This window comes from Xenopus tropicalis, chromosome 9 (genome assembly GCF_000004195.4).
Source record: "Xenopus tropicalis strain Nigerian chromosome 9, UCB_Xtro_10.0, whole genome shotgun sequence".
Lineage (NCBI taxonomy): Eukaryota > Metazoa > Chordata > Amphibia > Anura > Pipidae > Xenopus > Xenopus tropicalis.
Window position 1 is genome coordinate 73,256,246 of NC_030685.2, and position 18,922 is coordinate 73,275,167.

The window sequence follows — 18,922 nt, forward strand, 5'->3', positions numbered from 1 at the left end:
GATAATGTACCCCCTACTGTAAATGATAAGGATATTAGAAGTCACTGAGGGGTTCTGTGACCATATAAAGGCACAAGGCTGCAGGCTGAGTTATGCAGGGAACTCTGAGTATCACTCATGTATTATAAGGGATAATGTACCCCCTACTGTAAATGATAAGGATATTAGAAGTCAGTGAGGGGTTCTGGGACCATATAAAGGCACAAGGCTGCAGGCTGAGTTATACAGGGAACTCTCAGTATCACTCATGTATTATAAGGGATAATGTACCCCCTACTGTAAATGATAAGGATATTAGAAGTCAGTGAGGGGTTCTGTGCCCATATAAAGGCACAAGGCTGCAGGCTGAGTTATACAAGGAACTCTTGAGTATCACTATGTGTTATTGGGATAATATACTCAGAATACTGTAAATTATAATGTTATTAGAAGTTGGCAAGAGTTCCATGAGCATATAGGGTACAAAGCATATAGTAATAATACAGGTCAGAGAATGTCAATATCACTGCTAATATGGCATAGGTTAAAGTGGAGACTGTGTGGTAAGAGAGACAATAGGAAGGAGGTCCGTTTCCCATAGAGCTTACAATCTAAGTATTTGCTGGCCAATATAATTTGTTAATTTGCTTTACACTTTTATCTATGTTTTATCCTTAAATGGTCCTTCTGATGTTGTATAGGATCGCTGTGCAAGGTCTTTTCTACATGTTCATATTGTGAAACAAGTCTCGTATAAGAGTTGGCAGGGTTTATTTACAGTACTAATTCCAGACGTAGTTCTGCTTTTGCCAGGAAGCAAAGTAAGAACCTTGCCTCACACGGCACTTAACCAAAAGCAACAAAAAGCCACCGCTAGTGTCTATAAGGGCAGGGGCATACATGGGTCCTAAAAATGCCCCTCCGTATGCCAACCTTGTAACTGCTCTGGCCTCCTACCCCATGAAGGAGTTTTTGCAGGGGGTTTTGTTAAGAAATTGCTACAAACTTCCCCAAAAGGGGGGGGGCATCATTGGGGCTGCACCTATCCATCAGCACTGTGCATGGGTTACGAAGGACTCCTTCTGCACCTTACAAAGTGTCCCATCCATGTGCCACCCCTTCTGTATGCCGCAGTGAGAGACAGAGCAGTGCCAAAAAAGCATGGCACTTTGCACCTTGCCACCCCATGATAAATGAGCCATATTATTCTTTTACTCAACAGAAGCTCTGATGTGTTCTAAAGGAAAGTGCTTAGCAAAGCACACAGAATTCAGCCCTGCTCCTGCCATACTGGGTGATTACTATCAGTCAGCAAAAGGGTCTAATGGAAATAGCCATTAATACACATTGTCTCTGAGCAGAAAACACTTTATAAATGTAGATAATGTCTGTGAGCTTCAATTACAAATGCTAATGTACTTTCCCTAACACGTCCAGCCATGCACTTTCTATAGCCAAGTGTCAGCTGTCTGCAACTGCACTCCACCTGGGTCAGACAAACAAGTAACAAATAGATGGAGGATTGTCAGAGACTCGCTAATGTAAATAAGGAACCACTGGCAACACATTGTGTGCCTGTCTCTCAAACATGAAACTCATCGCTAAAGAATGCCCAGTCGGGGAAACTTCTAGTGCTCAGGATAGTGCCTGTTCTATATGAACCTTGTTTACTTACTAAAGAATTCCAATGGACTCTTTAATGCAGATTAGCAGGCATTTCTCTCAATCCACTAACAAGGAGGGGTGACATGAATTAAGGGAAACTACTAACTTTAAGAGACCCTTATGTGCCAGCAGGAAACAGGGACTTAGTCCTGCTTTCAGGGGCCACTGGTCCTTTAAGGCTAATGTCCCATGGACCAATTTAGTCATGATTTAGTTACCTGCAGGAGGAAACTTTGCGTGACGTTGGAAAACCAAAGCGATGTGTGGGCCTTTCCACCAGTGATTGCCTTTGTTGCTGGTGGAAATGCATTTCAGAGCGATTAGTCACCTGCGGTAGCAGAGAATTATAGTGGGAAACTAAATCATTCAGTGGGACATTAGCCTAATGGTTTAATGGTTTAGTAAAGACCAAATAGTAAGGCAAAAGATAGGTACTGGCATATATAGGGTTAACAGAAAGGCAAGTCAAGGCAAGTAGGCAGGTCCTGATACAGTCAAGGTAGGGGCGGTAGGTACATACTAAATTAACAGCAAATCACAAGAAGGGTAAAACAAGCTTACATCCAGGCAAAGGGCAGGCAGTGACAAAAACATCTTCAATAGGCAGACTGACCAGCAGAAAGTAGACAACAATCTGGCTTGTCCAATTGGTGTCACTTGGGCTTTAAAGGTTTGAATTTGGCGTCATTGGTGTCTAGTGGAGCCATACCCAGCACTTTTTGCAGGATTTGGTCACATAAAAGTGCTTTTGGCTGGAGGTCCCAATTTCTTAGGAATCTTCCAGTGAATGTAATTTCTAGCCTTGGGACCCAGGCTGGCACCCCTCTTCCTGAAGAGGCTGGCATCGTTAAAGATTTCCCTAGTGGTATACCATTTACATAATAACATTTATGGAGTTATTTTACTATTCATGTCCCAACTCACTGTGTTACCATTTGCATGTGTGAATGGCCCAGGAAACCCCAAGGGATCATTGGGAAATATAGAACACCCCAAGGAAACCAGCTGGGGGCCCATGGTGAGTAATTCACAATTCCCACTACCCAGTGAATGGCACTTTTCTTGTCTTGTGAAATCATGTTTCTTTTAAAAGCTGGATTAATAAATGGAAACATAACCTGAATATTAAAATTAGGGTTCCAAGTCAGGTTTATTTTGTGGCATTTTGGATGAATCCAAAAATGATGGATTTGGTGCGTCCCCAATATATACAAAGCAGAGGTGCAAACCCGCTGATAACTGACTGAAAGATGAGATTACTAAAGAAGATCGAGCGCTTTAGTAAATAAATAGAACACTTTAATAATCACTGCAGAAATAAACATGTGCCAAGTGTCCACCTCTCCGGAGTTTTCAGGTAGCGCTCACATACATTTCCCTTTCATCAATTCTTGGTAGACATCCCATTCCAAACAACACGGCTTTGTCAGAAGCGCTGTCAGTTTTGTCTGGTAATGAGTGATTGCTTTGGAATCTAAAAAAAGATTCTTTTGAGTGAGCCGGAATCAAAGCTAAACGTGCCATGGCTTTCCAGGTATGCATTCCGACTCCCGGCCAAGAATTCATCTATTCCTCCAACAAATCATTTTATGGCCTGTACAAAGGCAAGAGGGGTCAGTGCAGAACAGGGGCGGCTGTTCACCCATCACTGCTCTTAGAAATGGGTCACAAAAGTGCAAAAAAATTTAATAAATAAAGAGAATGGTAACAGCTTAATCACTTGGCTTTAATAATACACTTACTATTTTTATGAAAGGCATGTTTGCCTGCACTTTATCACTTTTAATATATCAGCTAATTAGTTTTATCTGCGCGCTTAATGATGACATTTAAATTCTAAACACACAAAAGATCAAACCGAAATCAACAATGCGGTTCGTTTCAAAAGCAATGAATTGCACCACACCATCAAGCGAGAGTAGAAAGATTTAAAGAATTTTGTGAAACTAAATGATGAAAGTTAAAAATTTCAGGGGGGTGGGGGACTCGGAATAGAAATAATTGCTGTTTGGGTTAATGATTACTAGTTATTTTGTTTATTAACATGTAGTCACATATACCCTCATTATAACTGATACTTGTAGTTGCAACTTATCAAACAAGTTTTGGTGGAATCACATCTAAGGATAAATAAGGAACAAATTCATTTCTGGGCAGACTGATTGAGTATTAGCCACGTATGGAAGGCTGGAAAGTCCGTTGTGTTTTGCTAATTTCAACTTGGCATCAGTCTGTAACCTTCTCTGTTACCCTCAGGCAGTATATTGAAGTTTTGGACTTCTATAATTGCTGCAGGACCCAGTAACATAATAGTTGTGCAACTAATAGATACTGCTTATGTGACTGTATTACTGTATATATATAAATGTAATCATATAAATGTTGCCTTTCTGTAGAGGTTATTGGAGTAGTGCTTTACTGGTATGTGTCCCTGTCCTAATGGTATTGTGGTATTTTTAGACTAATAATAAAGACAAATTGGTCCAAATGATTGTTCCAACCCAGCTCCAGCATAAATTAGAAAAATAACACCTATTCTGCATGGCATCATGGATAAACTTGTTGATTTATTATTTACCCAGAACCTTACAGGTAATGCTCTGCACTACTGCACCAAGGAATATATTGTAGGTATGACTGTAGCAGGGCATTGTTTCTCCTGTTTACTAGTGTTAGTAACTTAAGTAACTTAGATTAATGGGGACTGGTGGACTAATTCTAGAATTCTATTTCATTACAGGACACTTGTTCAGAACATCTGGAGATCAGCCGTTTAATCTGTCGAGTGCCTTTCCAATGGTCAGCCACCCCATTTTCGGCCTTCATGCAGCCAGCTCAGGGCATTCAGAATTCGGTGGTTTGGGGACACTGGGTACACCCACCGCCTTAGCTGCACACCCTCAACTTGCACCTTTTCCAGGTAACAGCTAATAATAAACCCACCTGTTGCTTTTATATTTTCACAAGCACCAGTCTTTGGACCAGGGAATCTGAACAGCTTCTGGTATCTAAAGCAGCTGCCAAAGTCAACAGTATGGTGGCTCCCATTCAGATTTGTAAATGAAAGCATGTAGAGAAGTAATTAACTATGTTCTCTTACATATCTATAAATCTAAATGAGAATAATTAAAAGGTGATCATTTCTCACAAATTGTTATGCTTACCCTTTAACTGAATGCCACTTACTTGAAAGTAATAGCTAACCATAGACCCCAACTTTTCACTGAAAAGAGCTAATGATCCCCTGCACTGTCTCAGTGACTGATTGGGGAAGGGTCTGATGTGAATGATTGACTGTTCAGGCTGGACTGAGAGCCAAGCTGTTGGATCAGCCTATTTGGGCAGGTTGCTGGATCAGTGTGAGATCCGTTTGACAACTTGCCCAAAGAAGCCACTCTTTACCGGTATGGGCAGCATTAGAAATTGATGGTTCTTTGTGATTAGTGGGCTATACAGAGTCTGCACATATACACTATAAACTGTAATATGGGAAATAAACCTGTATCATGAATTCTCCCTGTTGCACAGAAGGGGAGATGTTTATATTACACAAGGCTATATGCTACATATCTACATCACCAACCATGTAGCACTTATGTAGCCATGATATCATAAGTAAATGGCACTTGTTAAAGGTGGTTGGACTCATGTAGGAAAGTGCAGAGTACAGCCTAATATGGAATCATTCTTATAGAAACAACAATTGGCCTCTTGTATGTTACTTATGTCCAAAGAAAATCTGTATTTGGCTTTATTATTGAGCTTAGTGGCTTTTCAGTAGCTTTAATTTTGTGTTCTGCCTATCTTCAATCCTTTAAACTGGTATCTTGTTGTTCTCTGACCAGAAAGAACTTCTGCTTCAATGAGGTTGGTGGGAAATTGTGGAAATTACAGACAAGGGGGGACTTCTGTCATGTGTCTGGATTTTAGGGACGAGTCAGTCATGGAGAGATTAGGAGAGGTGGGCCATTTTCACTGTAATAACACACAGATCTTGGAGATAACAAGATTGTGGGCTGTGAATTGCAGACCAATCCTGGTATAAAATTATATATATATCACCTTAAAAAGGGAAAGAATTTGATTCTAAGGACAATTGCGTTTTTATCCTAGTGTTCGGACTGAGGAGACAACGTATCTAATGGCTGTGCAATGGGGATGACAGGACAGAGTGTGAGATGATAAAGTAGTAATTGGGTGAAATTGTGTGGAACCTTGGAAAGAAGGAAGAGTGAAAGGGTGGAACTGTAGAAAACTAATGATAAAATATAAGGGGTATAGAGTGAGTGGTGGGGTTTGATAAGGTTTGAGTTTTCCATTTTTTGTTAATGCTTTTTAAAGGATTTATGGATTTAATTGATGGATTTATAAAGTTGTGATTGGTTACCCTCTGTATGAACAGCATGGTCTGTGTCTGATCTTTTTAACACCTTAAGGCCATTTTAGGCTTCTTCCCTAAAAAATACAAATGTTATTTGAGGATGTTCTAAACATGAGATATTGGCAGACGCCAATCCTATGAAAGTGACTTCCACTGTAGGTCCCCCAAGGTTATTGACTGAATCACAGGTTTTTTCGTTAGCCGTCCGAAATGTTCTAATCAGGTCGATCGACTAAATGACCGATCACCATGGTACGAAAATTATCGGGACAATAATCCAGAGCTCACACATGGTCCAAAAATCATACATTATGTATGTGTATGGCCAGCTTTACTCCTGCATCTGGAAACTATAGAGTAACTGTGGGAAGAGAGGAAATTATTTGGTACTCTACCTTCCATTTCACTCTGTTTTAAATAATGACTTCCAGCATATTTATTCCCGAGGCAGCAAAACCCTTATAGAGTGTAGAACATTTCATACAAACTTTACCTCTTCTTGCAACAAAGTTTGGAAAGTGGATATATCATCTATGTCTTTTTCCATGATGGCACTCCAGGAAGAGGACTAACCATCTAACCCAGGGGTCCCCAAACTTTCTTACTTGTGAGCAACAGTCAAATGCAAAAAGACTTGGAGAGCAACACAGACATCATAAAATTTCATGGAGGTGCCAAATAAGGGCTAAGATTGGCTATTAGGCAGCCTCTATGTACACTATCAGCTTACAGGGGGCTTTATTTGGTAGGAAATCTTGTTTTTATTTAAATTTGCCACCAAGTTATGTTTTTTAAAATAACTACCTGGTTTGGGGCACTTGGAGAGCAACATTGAAGGGGTTGGTGAGTAACATGTTGCTCATGAGCCACTGGTTGGGGTTCAATGATCTAACCAGTTGGGTTTATAAGTAGCAGTCACGGTGCTTTACTCCATAGCAGGTCTAACCTTATGTCTATTCCCTCGGGATTTTTGAATGCTTGAGATGGAAGCCTTAAGGTGAGCATAAATCTTAGAGGATCTTTCCAACTTTGCCACCCATGTGGACAGTCCCATACAGAGACTAATAAGCAGCTTATATCAACCTGCCCATGGACAGCTTTACTATACTATACTAACTGTTTTATCCTAGAATATATAATTTATTGCCTCAGTCTTGGTGGAATATATTATTGTGGGAGGATAAATATATCAATCTATGTTCAGATAATTAAGTATTTCTGCTCTCCTTTAGCTCAGTTTGTTGGGTTGCTTGGATATATACGCTGCCTATGAGGAAAACCATCATCATATAGGAATCATAACCTTTCAGGGAGAAGTTGCAGACAACATGTACTGCAATTCTAGCATGTGTTACCCAAGAGAACCTTTATTTTTGCCTCCTCGGAGACAACTTATTTTTGTTTAATAAGCCTTATAGAAAAGTTCTTTATCCCATGAATTGTTCAGCTACCTCTGTGGCCATATTAAGCATCGCTGTAAGCGCCCCAAGGGCTTCACAGGCACAATCTTTGAAGCTATCAAATATCCAGCTGTTGTTTCTACTTATTTCATTCTCTTTGGAATAAATGAATGCTATTTGCTGCTTCAGCATCCCAGCGGCCCAGAATCGCTGGCTACTTGCTGCCCTTTAGGGAGCTTTTGTGTGTACTGTGATCTATTGCTTTGTTCTTGGTGTTTCTTTACTGATAGGAACGGCACATATACAGTATAGAGATGGACTCAATTATACTCTATCAGGCAGGGCGGTGAATGCAAGGATTCAGCAGCCACTTCTGCTCTCTTTTATTGGAAATCGTTATCAACTCTCCATACCAAACACACATAGGAAGACTATTCCCATACTGTTATTTTACTCAATTCCCAAGCAATGTGAGCAAAGGGAAAAGAGGCAATAATGAAGGCTGTCAATGTTAAAATGTGTTGCAATACCAAATGCAGCCACAAGAGCTCTATGCTTGTTTTATTCTTCTAAAGGGGCAATTTGCTTCACAGACACTTTTACAGTTTGTACTACTGCGCAGCAAAGGAGGCAGCCTTTCAAATTAAATGGGGCGAAAGGGCTCATGTTTGCCTAAGAGATGATGTAGAATACATTAGTTCTATTATCTTACACAGTGAGATAAGGGTTAAATGCAATTTGCGTCTCTCTACAGGACCATAGACTGAGAGCACTGGTTGCTAAGAACGAGTTTAATTGGTGGTGCTGAATCAACAGACGCAAGCACTGCTTCACCTACATGTTCCTGTAGTACCATGGCCCATATCAGCCAAAGCTTGCTGCACAGTAGGGACCAGTCTTACACTCGCAGTTGCATTTGTTCTACTTTTAGGAGCTAGGGGGCGCAATTGGGAGAGAATTATTGAAGGTTTATGTCCCCAAGTTGCTGAATTCTGTTCCAGAGCAGGTGACTATATATTTGTGCGTAAATAATTCATGTGTCATTCGAGGCATATCCCGTATCTTATAATATGAAAAGGATGTGCCTTCTGTCTCTACTATATTTGTTACCTTTCATTGTGCTCTGCTTGTAAAAAGTGAAAAAGATGACGCTAGATCCATTATATAAGGCAAAGCTGCCCATTTGGAAGACTGGAGAGTCTTTTATAATAATGTAGGGCCCACATATGAATAAAATAGTGCATAATCAATCAATCTATCAATCTGGATCAACTAGCAGTTAGGCAGGTTATATATAGGCATTATGGTTGAACGTGATGGACATCTGTTTTTTTTTCAACCTAACTTAATATGTTACCTTCTATCTATCATCTATCTACCTATCATCTATCCATGCAACATAAAGAGTACTACTCGTTATTTCAAATTAAGTATAATTATAAGAACAGAACATTCCAATAGCAGAGTCCCATTTATGCGGATGATTCTTTTATTGTAACATTTGGTAGAAAGTTCATTCCAGTTCTGTAACAGTCAGTACAATGTTTCCTTTGAATAGTTCCAGGAATCAGCTGTTGGAAGACTCCCTGACAGATATTTAATCATATGAAAAGGAAAATGTTTGGAAACAAAGTCGTTTTTGTCCCAGCTCTCTTGCATTTGCCTGTTACCAACACCTTTTATCAGGGTTATGCAAGCTGTGGCTGTATAGAGAGCAATTCCTGAAGCTGCTGTTCAACAACATTGAGGGCTCTGCATGTTGCACCCCCTTTAAATTAAGGTCAGGCATGTAAATAACCCAGAATTGCACCTAAAAATGGACCTTTAGCAAACAGTACATTTAATTAATACATTTGCTGTCTTTTTTGTTTGGTTTGGATTATTATTTTATTGATCAGGGGTCTGGTCTAAAGATCCAGGGGGAAATGATCTTATCATGTTGGGTTGCTGGTTCTGCATTCATCAAGGGCAGGACATTGGGGACATGTAGGTCTGGACTCAAAATAGGCCCTGGTATTTTAAGTACACAAAGGCCCAGACAGCATTACAACAGCCCCTCTGGCATTTGCCTGAACCCACAGATTGCCAGCCCAGGCCAGGTGCCATATTGGGGTCCCCTAGCTCAATGGCCATAGACAAGGGTGCAAGTGGTGTATGTGCTCTATGGGAGGCAACTTTGCACCCCTTAGTGTCACAGCACTTGCTCCCCTACTTACAGTAAATGAGCCCATAAAATTTAATTCTGATAACTGTCTATTTGCCTATGATGACACATTGCTAATTGGCCAGGGGTCTCTCCTTTGTTTCCTGAGGTGCAGAATGGTGGCGTACGACCGACGCACACACTCGCGCTGCTTTTTTCCCTCCACTGCTTGGGATTCCTCCTCTGTTTACCCCACCAACCCCAAATCATGACTCTCCTTTCCACCTGCGCAACTCTGTGAAGAACGGGCGGGGGGTCCCAGACAAAGGTAATGTAAATCCCAATGCCTTGTGGCTTGGAAGTGAAATGTGGGTTATTTGTTTTTCAGACTCATGCTAATAAATAAATTTGTGGGTGTCGTAACTGCAGTAACGTAATAATTATAGCTATTGCCATGGTAGGAGTCTTTCTGTTTGTATGGTAATTATGGTTATTAGTTGAACTATACCGATGTAATTGCGTTTTGCAGACGAGTAGATGTATTTTATTTGCTACAGTGCAGTATGTAATTGCATGTTTGCATTTTTTATGTCTATTGCATTCATGTTTCCTGCGCTGCCTTCTCAGAATGGTATCATTAATGTAATAAAGTGCTTATGTTATTGTAGCCATAACCATTTGCATGACAAAAATCCCATGTATGCTGTAGTGCAAGCGAGGCCTAATTTATATTTATCAGGCCAATAGGTTTATTTTTCTGTGAAAGATGATTTTCTAAATGATGTTGACTCTAGGAGGTGAACCAAAGGAGGGGAAAATATCCTCCCTGACCCTTCAGCAGCAATAAGACCCATACCTGGATCCAATGGAGAAGCAAACCCTGTGGTCGCCGTGGGCCCCAGGGGACAAATGGGTCCAGACTGCGGGGTCTGCTTACTCTATAGTTACCCCCAAGCTGGTCTCCTAGGGAGCAAGGAACACAAGGGACTTGGGTGGGTGGGGCAAAACTTCCATGGCGAATGACCTGTAGTGGGTGTTTGGATCATTGTGCCGCAGCCCATAAAGGCACCCTATACTCACCAGTTAGGGATTGTGGAAGCAACATTAGTTGTATAGGGGAATCCATGTTAATGAAAACAAAGGCTCTCCTGTGTATGAGAAATTAATAGTTAAAAATGACTGCTTAGTAAAGCACAGCAAAGATTATTCTATTTCTATATTTATTTGGCCACGTGGGATATTCCATTTAGCACAGAAGATCAAGCGCTATGGCATTTTTACAGGTGCATCTGTGTGTGGAGCTTGTAATTACACAATCTTAACTCCATAGCTGAAAAGGTCCCCAAGCTGGAATCAAACACTCCCCATCAGCTGTGGGTATTTAGTTTCATGGAACTCCCATGCATATTACATTTCCCTGGGGTTCTGGAGCCCTACCTTTATTCCCTTACTTACACATTGTATATTCCCATGCCCTAAGGTAAATGTAAATATACAAAAGCAGTCTTTCTCCTTATTCTATAGCAAATAAAACCTCAATGTGATATTGATGTTTTATACATCTATGTTTAGGTATTGCCACCTTGAGTTCAGGTAGTCTTGTGATTGGTTAAGCCAGTATGCAGTCATAGTGAATCCACTTATACCATATATCATTATACAAGCTTACAGATACATGTCATCTATGTATCTAGGCCAGCAAATAAGTGTTCAGCCTAAATTTTCCTCCCAAGCAAATCCAATCTGGGCTGGGTCTGAGCTGCATAGTTTGGGAACCTGGGCCTTATAGTACATACACCTAAATAGTCAAACAAAATATAAATAATATCAGTCTTTGAGACCTCTCTAAGTCATTTTACTTGTAACAGGCATGAATGGATCCATGAATGGAAGCAGCCCTACATTAGTAACGAGTAACTGCACATCCATACTATCAACTACAAGCGCAAGTACTGTGGGCCAAACAAAGACTGCGGCCTCTGGGGCAACTGGACGGCTTTCTAAGGAGGAGCAAAGCAAATCAGATGGCAGAAGTGAAAAAACTAAAGACAAGGTACTATCCAAACTTGACCAGGTATAGAAGATTGATATAAGATGTAGAATTGCTCTCCTAATCCTTTGCTGAGCTGTAGTTCTCCTGTAAAGAAACGGAATTATATGGTTTACATGGGAGCGCAGTTTCTTTGGCATTGTATTAAATGTTACATGTTAAATTGGCAGAACATGTATTATAACTCCCCCCAATTACAAATATATGCCATTGAATGATCTACCAGTGAAAGTAATCCATGGCCATGTATTTTCCTTAACTTATATTTAAAAAAAAAAGTAAAAAATCTACCCTTCTACCCTTAATGGGATTTCAGCAGTTCCTTACCGTGAGTTGATTTTTTCGTTCCTGCAGAAGCAAAGGAAGAAAGCGGCAGAAAGCTCCAGCTCCAGCGACTCTGGTTCATCTTCCGATACATCAAGCGACGGCGTTAGTAGCAGCGATTCCGATGACTTGGAGGAGGAAGAAGACCAAAGCATCGAAGAGAGCGATGATGATGATTCAGATTCTGAAAGTGAAGCACAAACTAAAAATAAGAATAAGGTAAAATAAAAATAAAAAGATTCCTATATCTGTCCTTTGTATATACAGTATGTGTTATACCTGAATTTTGAATGCAGGTCTCATTTTCTGCCATTGTCGTAATGCGCCATAACCATGATGTAAAGGGGAAATAAACACAGCTGCACGGCGCTGCTCAAGATTACTTTACTCGGTTGTGGCTGGTCTACAAATCCCAGCATTCTTCTGTAGTCCAGTGCTGTAAAATAGAAGCTTAATGGTCGGCTTTAGATCCCCCTTGAGGGCAGTGCTGTTTGGGTCTATTTCCCTAGGCTCCTGACAGCCTCCTCTCCTTTTGGCAATTGTACATGTGCAGTACAGTCTGTGTATGCTCCAATCGCGGAAAAGAGGGGTGTCTCCCACTCAGCTCCACTAGTGGATATAGGCAAGAGCTTATATAGAAAATATTGCCCTTTTTATGGATTATATATATTGTGTTGCTTGTATGTAAATATTTTAACCTTATTGCATTAACATATTTTGTTAAATGTAAATTCTCACTTTATCATCTCTGTATTTATTCTATCAATAATTATTAAGGGGGAAATAAACCTTTCTTTATAACTTTCTAGTTTTCAGCCCCCTATCTCTCCAAAGTAGGCACCCCAAACAGAAGCAAAAGGATTCTCTAGTGACAATCAACCCTACTAGTTCTACGTGAGTCATCTCATGGTTTAGAAAACAGAATATTTGCTCCTAAAATAACCAGTGGGGCAACTTGCAACCACCCCTGGTAAAGTGGCACACCCTGCCGCCTGGGGGCATGGACCTTAAGCAGTGATATTTTGACTGCCCTATGGCACAAAGATTCTGCTCTTCTAAAACAGCCTTTGGGCTGCATGTAATGACCTGTGATTTGTAAGAAAAATGCTAGTAATAAAAACGTGTAAAATAATTTGATGATAGTCTTCCTTTAATGGGTCCAATATTCCCTGAATTGAGAGCAGTCATTTTATCAGTGTAAGTAAATTTCAGCTGCTATCTGTAGGCTAAAGAACATTTTGCTGCCACGGCTTATCCCTGCTAGGAGACACAATGCGCCTTCCCCGATACTGCTGACTGCAGGCATTCACTCTAATTATACTTTGCAGGGTAGACATTTAGGAAACCTTCATTTAGAAGTCTGGTAAAGGGCAATCAGGACATCCGCAGCGTTTAGGTGTCAGGACTGCTAATTTTTCTTTGAAATTCCAGTAAGTGATACAGCAGATGTGTTTGAGGCAAGCATAGCAGGAATGCAAGCTGCTTCGACTAATGGCACGCGCGACAAGGAGAGAGAATATATATATAACATGATAACAATAATGCTGAAATGAATAACTGCAAGCCTTTCTGGCATATTCTTCTTCATTTTCCATACTCTTTCCATATTCTGATAGGCGTTCAAATGCAGTGTGATGTATTCAATGAGATGTGTTCCATTGTCATTTCAGCCTTTATTATAATCCTTTATTTTATATAGCCCTAACATAGCCCCCCTTCAGGAAAGGTAGTAAAAAGGGTAATGATTTTGTATTTTACCATACAAAGACTTTGTAGAACCCATTTACAGAAATAATATTGCTGTCCTATGGGATGCAGGTGTTGTCTTTCTGCCCTTGACATCATAGTGACCCAGCCATAGGCAGACATAGAGCTTATACAGCCATACTTAATTGTATGGATAAGGTAGCTAAGTTTTTAAAATGAATGAAAATGAAAAGACAAACCATCCAACGGGGGGGGGGGGGGCAAATATTATTTCTTTAGTATCAAGAAACAATGTGAAGACCCACACCTTTATTCGCTATTAATACTGCCTCTAATTTATGAGCCTATTTTTTCTCTGTGCCTTTAACACTGCATTGAAATTGATGCTGAAGTTACTTCTGCTCCATCTGTACATAGAAATAAGATTAAGTTTCCATCAGGTTTTACCCATGTAGAGGATATTGGTAAGATGCCTACTGAGAATGTATTATTTCTGATTCCATCTTGGCTCTGTTTTAGGTGCTATTACATAACCTGAAAACTGATGGGAACAAACCTGAGAAGTCCCAGGAGAAAAGAACTCACCAGCAGATACCTCTTATTCCAGACTCCCAGACTCGCTTACCATTCCAGTCCCAGCAAAAACATCCTCAGGTTTTGTCCCAGCATCTTCCCTTTGCTTTCCCAAGCTCTCAGGCCAAGGAGGAGGCTGTGAACAAACACACAAGTGTCATACAGTGTACAGGACTGATCTCTAAAGTGAAGCCTTTGACTCTGCTCAATCACTCCAACAAGGATAACGGCTTGAAGCTTGGAACTCCTTCCACTGATGGACTTAAAGCAGGGACTAAAAATACCTCTGAAGAATCTGCACCCAGTGACTTGAGAATAAAAAGGGTAAGAAATGGGAACACACATGTTACAAGCTATGGAACGAGAAGTAACATCACTCTGGCTGGATGTCAGAGTACAGAGAATACAGTGGCACATATACAGGTGACCAATGCCATTACTGGTATCAGGCAAGGGTCATCTGCGCATCAACATAGTGCCAATTAGGTTTGTAACAATTAGTCAGGCCACTAATATAAGGTACTGTGTTATTTATAAAGGGATATCAGGTCTATTGTCTGGAATGCTTGAGACCTGGGGTTTACCATACCTTTAGGGCTCTGACACACGGGAAGATTAGTCACCCGTGACAAATCTCCCTGTTCACGGCGACTAATCTCCCCAAAATGCCATCCCACCGGTGAAAATGTAAATCGCCAGTGGGATGGCATACGCGTTGCCTTGAGAGGAAACTTCCGCGATTTCATTGAAATCGCAGTGCCGCGTATGCCATCCCACCGGAGATTTACATTTTCGCCGGTGGGATGGCATTTTGGGGAGATTAGTCACCTGCGAACAGGGAGATTTGTCACGAGCGACTAGTCTCCCTGTGTGCCAGAGCCCTAAGTCTACTAAAAACCAGGTATAAATTAAATAAACCCAATAGGATTGTTTTGTCTAAAATGTGAATTTTTGCAACTTTGTTAACATTAAGTTCAAGTAATGTTTTAGTATTAAAGAGAAAAAAAAGGAATCATTTTTTTAAATGTGATTTATTTGCATAAAATGTACTGTATGGGAGGTGGCTTTCTCACATTTTGTTTTTGGGATAACAGGTGTTCTGGATAAGGGATCCCATATCCGTACTCAGGGTCAGACTTGGGGTGCAGGGCCCCTGCACCCCCTCCAAAGAGCCCCATTGTGGTCCCCAAACAATAGGCCGTGGTCCCCACACCCCCCAAACAATAGGGGACAATGTCAGGCATTATGATGCCATAAACTAAGAAATAGCCTGGTGTGTTAAAGCCCTAACAGTATTGCCCCTTTAAGAACATGCCTGTAGAGGAGAATCAACCTATTGTTTCATTTAATGAATCTGAATCACATTGGTTTCCTATTCCTGTATGTAACAGCCGATACACATTCTATGTGTATGGAGGCTCCAGAGGAATGCCAGGCTGTATTCCAAGAATTTCAGAAATCCTCCTGTAATTCAGACTTGCTCGCAAACTGTTATATCATTGGTTCTGCTAAACGATTAGGGTAAAGATGGCTGTTCCTGGATTGTCAGGAGCTGAGACACAAGCACTTTATTTGACTGCCCTTTGTTCTGAGCTAATATAGCAGAAACATACCAAATAACTCTCCTGGCACTGCTGGAACCTTCAGTGAAATTATTCCAACATTAAACTATTGTTTGCTACAGTGAAAGAATGTTAAATACTGTTACACATGTTATATTTAGACATAGTCTCAATGATTTGAGGATTCCCAATGGATCATTCATTCATCATTCATTCCTCAGCTCCTTCCCTATGTGAGAAGAAACCTTCATGTATCCACCTTTTCTGTCCTGCTTTATACTGTCCTTTCTAAAGACTTTATTGCTTCTTTATACAGGATCAACACAAGGCAACATATACAGCACGTATAAGCAAGCCACAGGAGAGCTCCAAGCACCAGAAGAAGTCATTTGCGGGTCTGCAAGTGCCCAACGCTGCCTCTGGTTCTTTAGGTCCCCATGCAACCTCCATAGAAAATAACCATTCAAATCCATTCTTGACAAATGCACTGTTAGGAAACCATCACCCCAACGGGGTCTTACCGAACGTTATACAAGATGTTCCCCTTGCACTTACCACCAAAACAAAGAGCCAGGGCAAAACAAATGACAGTTCTGCATCTGCTCCTGGCTCCCAGTTTTCCTCTCCAATAAATCTGAGTTCTTCGGTGAGAAAGAATTCTTCCAGCCAGCCACCGCTCGGGCCTATCAGCCCTCCAGTTCTACAAAGTATCTGTAAAGAGAAAGCCCCGGGCAAACCCAATTCACCAGCAATAAAGACTTCCCATCGTGTCGGCGCCGCAAAGTCGTTATTAGACAAATTCCGAGGAACCGACTCTGACATTCCTAGCAGCAAGGATTCTGATGACTCCAATGAGGAGGAGGATGAGGAAGATGACGATGAGGACGATGAAGAAGAGGATGAAGATGACGAAGAAGATGATTCTGATAGTCAGTCAGGTCAGTCTTTTGTATACATTATTCCCTATATGTAATTAAAGGCATAAGTTTGCCCAGGAGCAGTAACCTATAGCAACCAACAAGATGTTTGGTTTTAGACAGGTGACCAGTAAATTCTACCTGCTGATTGTTTGCTATGGGTTCCTGGTCCTAGGCAAACTTAGTGCCTTCTATTACATAACCCCCTATGATTTTAGGTGACAAAAGAATACTTCTTTTCCAAGATACAGTGTGGTAAGTGACTACACCTCACTGCAACAAATAATAAAAAAACTGAATTGTATGCGGCACCACTTAGTATCTGGTTGTAGACCATGTATGCTGTCTGATACCCATTAGACTGTGTGCAAGATCAGTGATTTAATTACCCAAAGCAGAAAGCCTGGTAGTATGGTTACCCCTTCACAATGTGTATGGGCATATCAACCAAGCTGATGTAGAGGCCTAGGGCTTTGTATTATAAGGGAATAGAAAGTTCTGGTGTTTAGTATAAGTGTTTAAGAGTTAGTCATTTAGTCTTACGGCTGGAAAAGTCAGATTCAGTTGTCAGTAATGCTTGGGTCTTATAATAGGCAATGTTTTACCATAACTAGGATCTCGCTATGATCAAGAAGCAATCATTGTTGGGCTGGTATCAATTACTTCCATGTGTCAGACTGCATGGGAATTGGTGTGTGTTAGGTTTAGCCAATAACCTGCCATGGCTCAGAATATCAGAATATCAATTTCTTTTCAACAGAGTCAGACAGTAATTCTGAATCTGATTCAGATGGGTCAGAAGAAGATGACGACAAGGATCAAGATGATTCAGACAGCGACACCGAAGGGGAAAAAAAAACACTTAAACTTAACAAAACCACTCCATCCCTGAATAGCACAACCAACAGTATAACTGCGCACTCCACTCCCCTAAACCTGCAGGTCATAAAGAACCCTGGATCCGCTCCTGCCTCCCTGTGTCCTGAGGCCCAGACCCAAGACTTTCTTGCCTCCTCTTCAACTCTTAGCCCAAGCACACCATGTGGTATTGGCCATTTTTATTTCAATATTGTACCCTCATGTTACTATGTTGGCTGGTTGAAAAAACATCACAGAACCTGTCTTACATTTCCATGTGCTTTAGTATGTGTGACTGGCGTGTGCTTAGCTACACCTTGTCATTCCTTGCTGAACCATTTCTCTTGTTTCAGGTTCTGGCAAAAGAAGAAGAGTAACTGATGAACGGGAACTGGGCGTTCCATTAGAATACGGGTAAGTTATTATGTTGTGTTTTGTAGATAACTTTAACACCCTGAACTACAACTCACGGCTTCCCCTTCTGCCTATAAAATAAATAGAGAATTGACGTTCGCATATAAACAGTCATTGATACAAACGCTATATTGGTATTAAATATGGCTGCCCTTTACATACAGCACTGAATCATTCTAATACAATGCATATGTTGCAATGCTCTTTCTATTTTTCAACAGCTGGCAGAGAGAAACAAGGATAAAGAACTTAAGTGGCCGTCTTCAAGGGGAAGTGACCTATTACGCTCCATGTGGCAAGAAATTCAGACAGTACCCTGAAGTAATGAAGGTAAATAATGCTATGAAATCATGTACCATCGGTACAGCTTAATTTTATGTACAACCCTGTCACCACAGGTGTTTTATACATGTTACTGCAATGCTTTGTTCAGTAATATATATCTGTTTTTCTACTGTTGAGTTACAAGTATCTTCTAGAAATAAAAGGGCTTATTTGGCCTTATTCCTTTCTTGGATACAAAAGTGCTACCCCGTTATTGATATTGGGAGCCTTTAGATATTTTATCAAATATCCTTTGGTATTTTCTACCTTCCATAGTTTCCTTTTCTAGAACAGGGTTTCATCTTGTAAAGGGTAAAATATATTAGATAAATTCTTATTAATAATTGTATTTGCTATTCTAATAGAAGGGTCACAGGTAAGCCAATGATGTAGTCATACACTGGGTTGGGTCTGGGTTGCCCTTTATAGAATGCAGTCTTGCCATTCCACATAGATTTTCTCTGTGGAAGCCATAGCTGCTGTTGTAGCTCTACAGGGTCTGTTGGAGAATGCACATCTCCCACATTTAGCCCAAGAAGGCGAGGTTATGTACTGGAATAAGTTTTGCCTTGGTCCTCTATACCATAACAACCTAATAATATGTTTGCATCCATTATCCTTACTA

The 18,922-nt window shown here is 40.7% G+C and overlaps 1 protein-coding gene across 20 annotated transcripts in view; it reads left to right on the top strand.

The window, feature by feature from the left end:
* Positions 1 to 18,922, top strand: part of baz2b (bromodomain adjacent to zinc finger domain 2B) — a 157,598-nt gene that overhangs the window by 103,737 nt on the left and 34,939 nt on the right. For 15 of the 20 annotated variants that reach the window (XM_012971060.2, XM_012971071.3, XM_012971063.3 and 12 more), the window contains 9 exons: positions 4,385 to 4,564; positions 9,738 to 9,896; positions 11,437 to 11,621; positions 11,973 to 12,161; positions 14,169 to 14,546; positions 16,101 to 16,722; positions 17,462 to 17,746; positions 17,913 to 17,973; positions 18,195 to 18,303. In XM_012971060.2, the coding sequence (XP_012826514.1) occupies positions 4,385 to 4,564; positions 9,738 to 9,896; positions 11,437 to 11,621; positions 11,973 to 12,161; positions 14,169 to 14,546; positions 16,101 to 16,722; positions 17,462 to 17,746; positions 17,913 to 17,973; positions 18,195 to 18,303 (2,168 nt within the window). The remainder of the gene's footprint in view (positions 1 to 4,384; positions 4,565 to 9,737; positions 9,897 to 11,436; positions 11,622 to 11,972; positions 12,162 to 14,168; positions 14,547 to 16,100; positions 16,723 to 17,461; positions 17,747 to 17,912; positions 17,974 to 18,194; positions 18,304 to 18,922) is intronic. The other 5 variants (XM_012971062.3, XM_012971072.2, XM_012971078.2 and 2 more) reach the window with 1 other exon arrangement.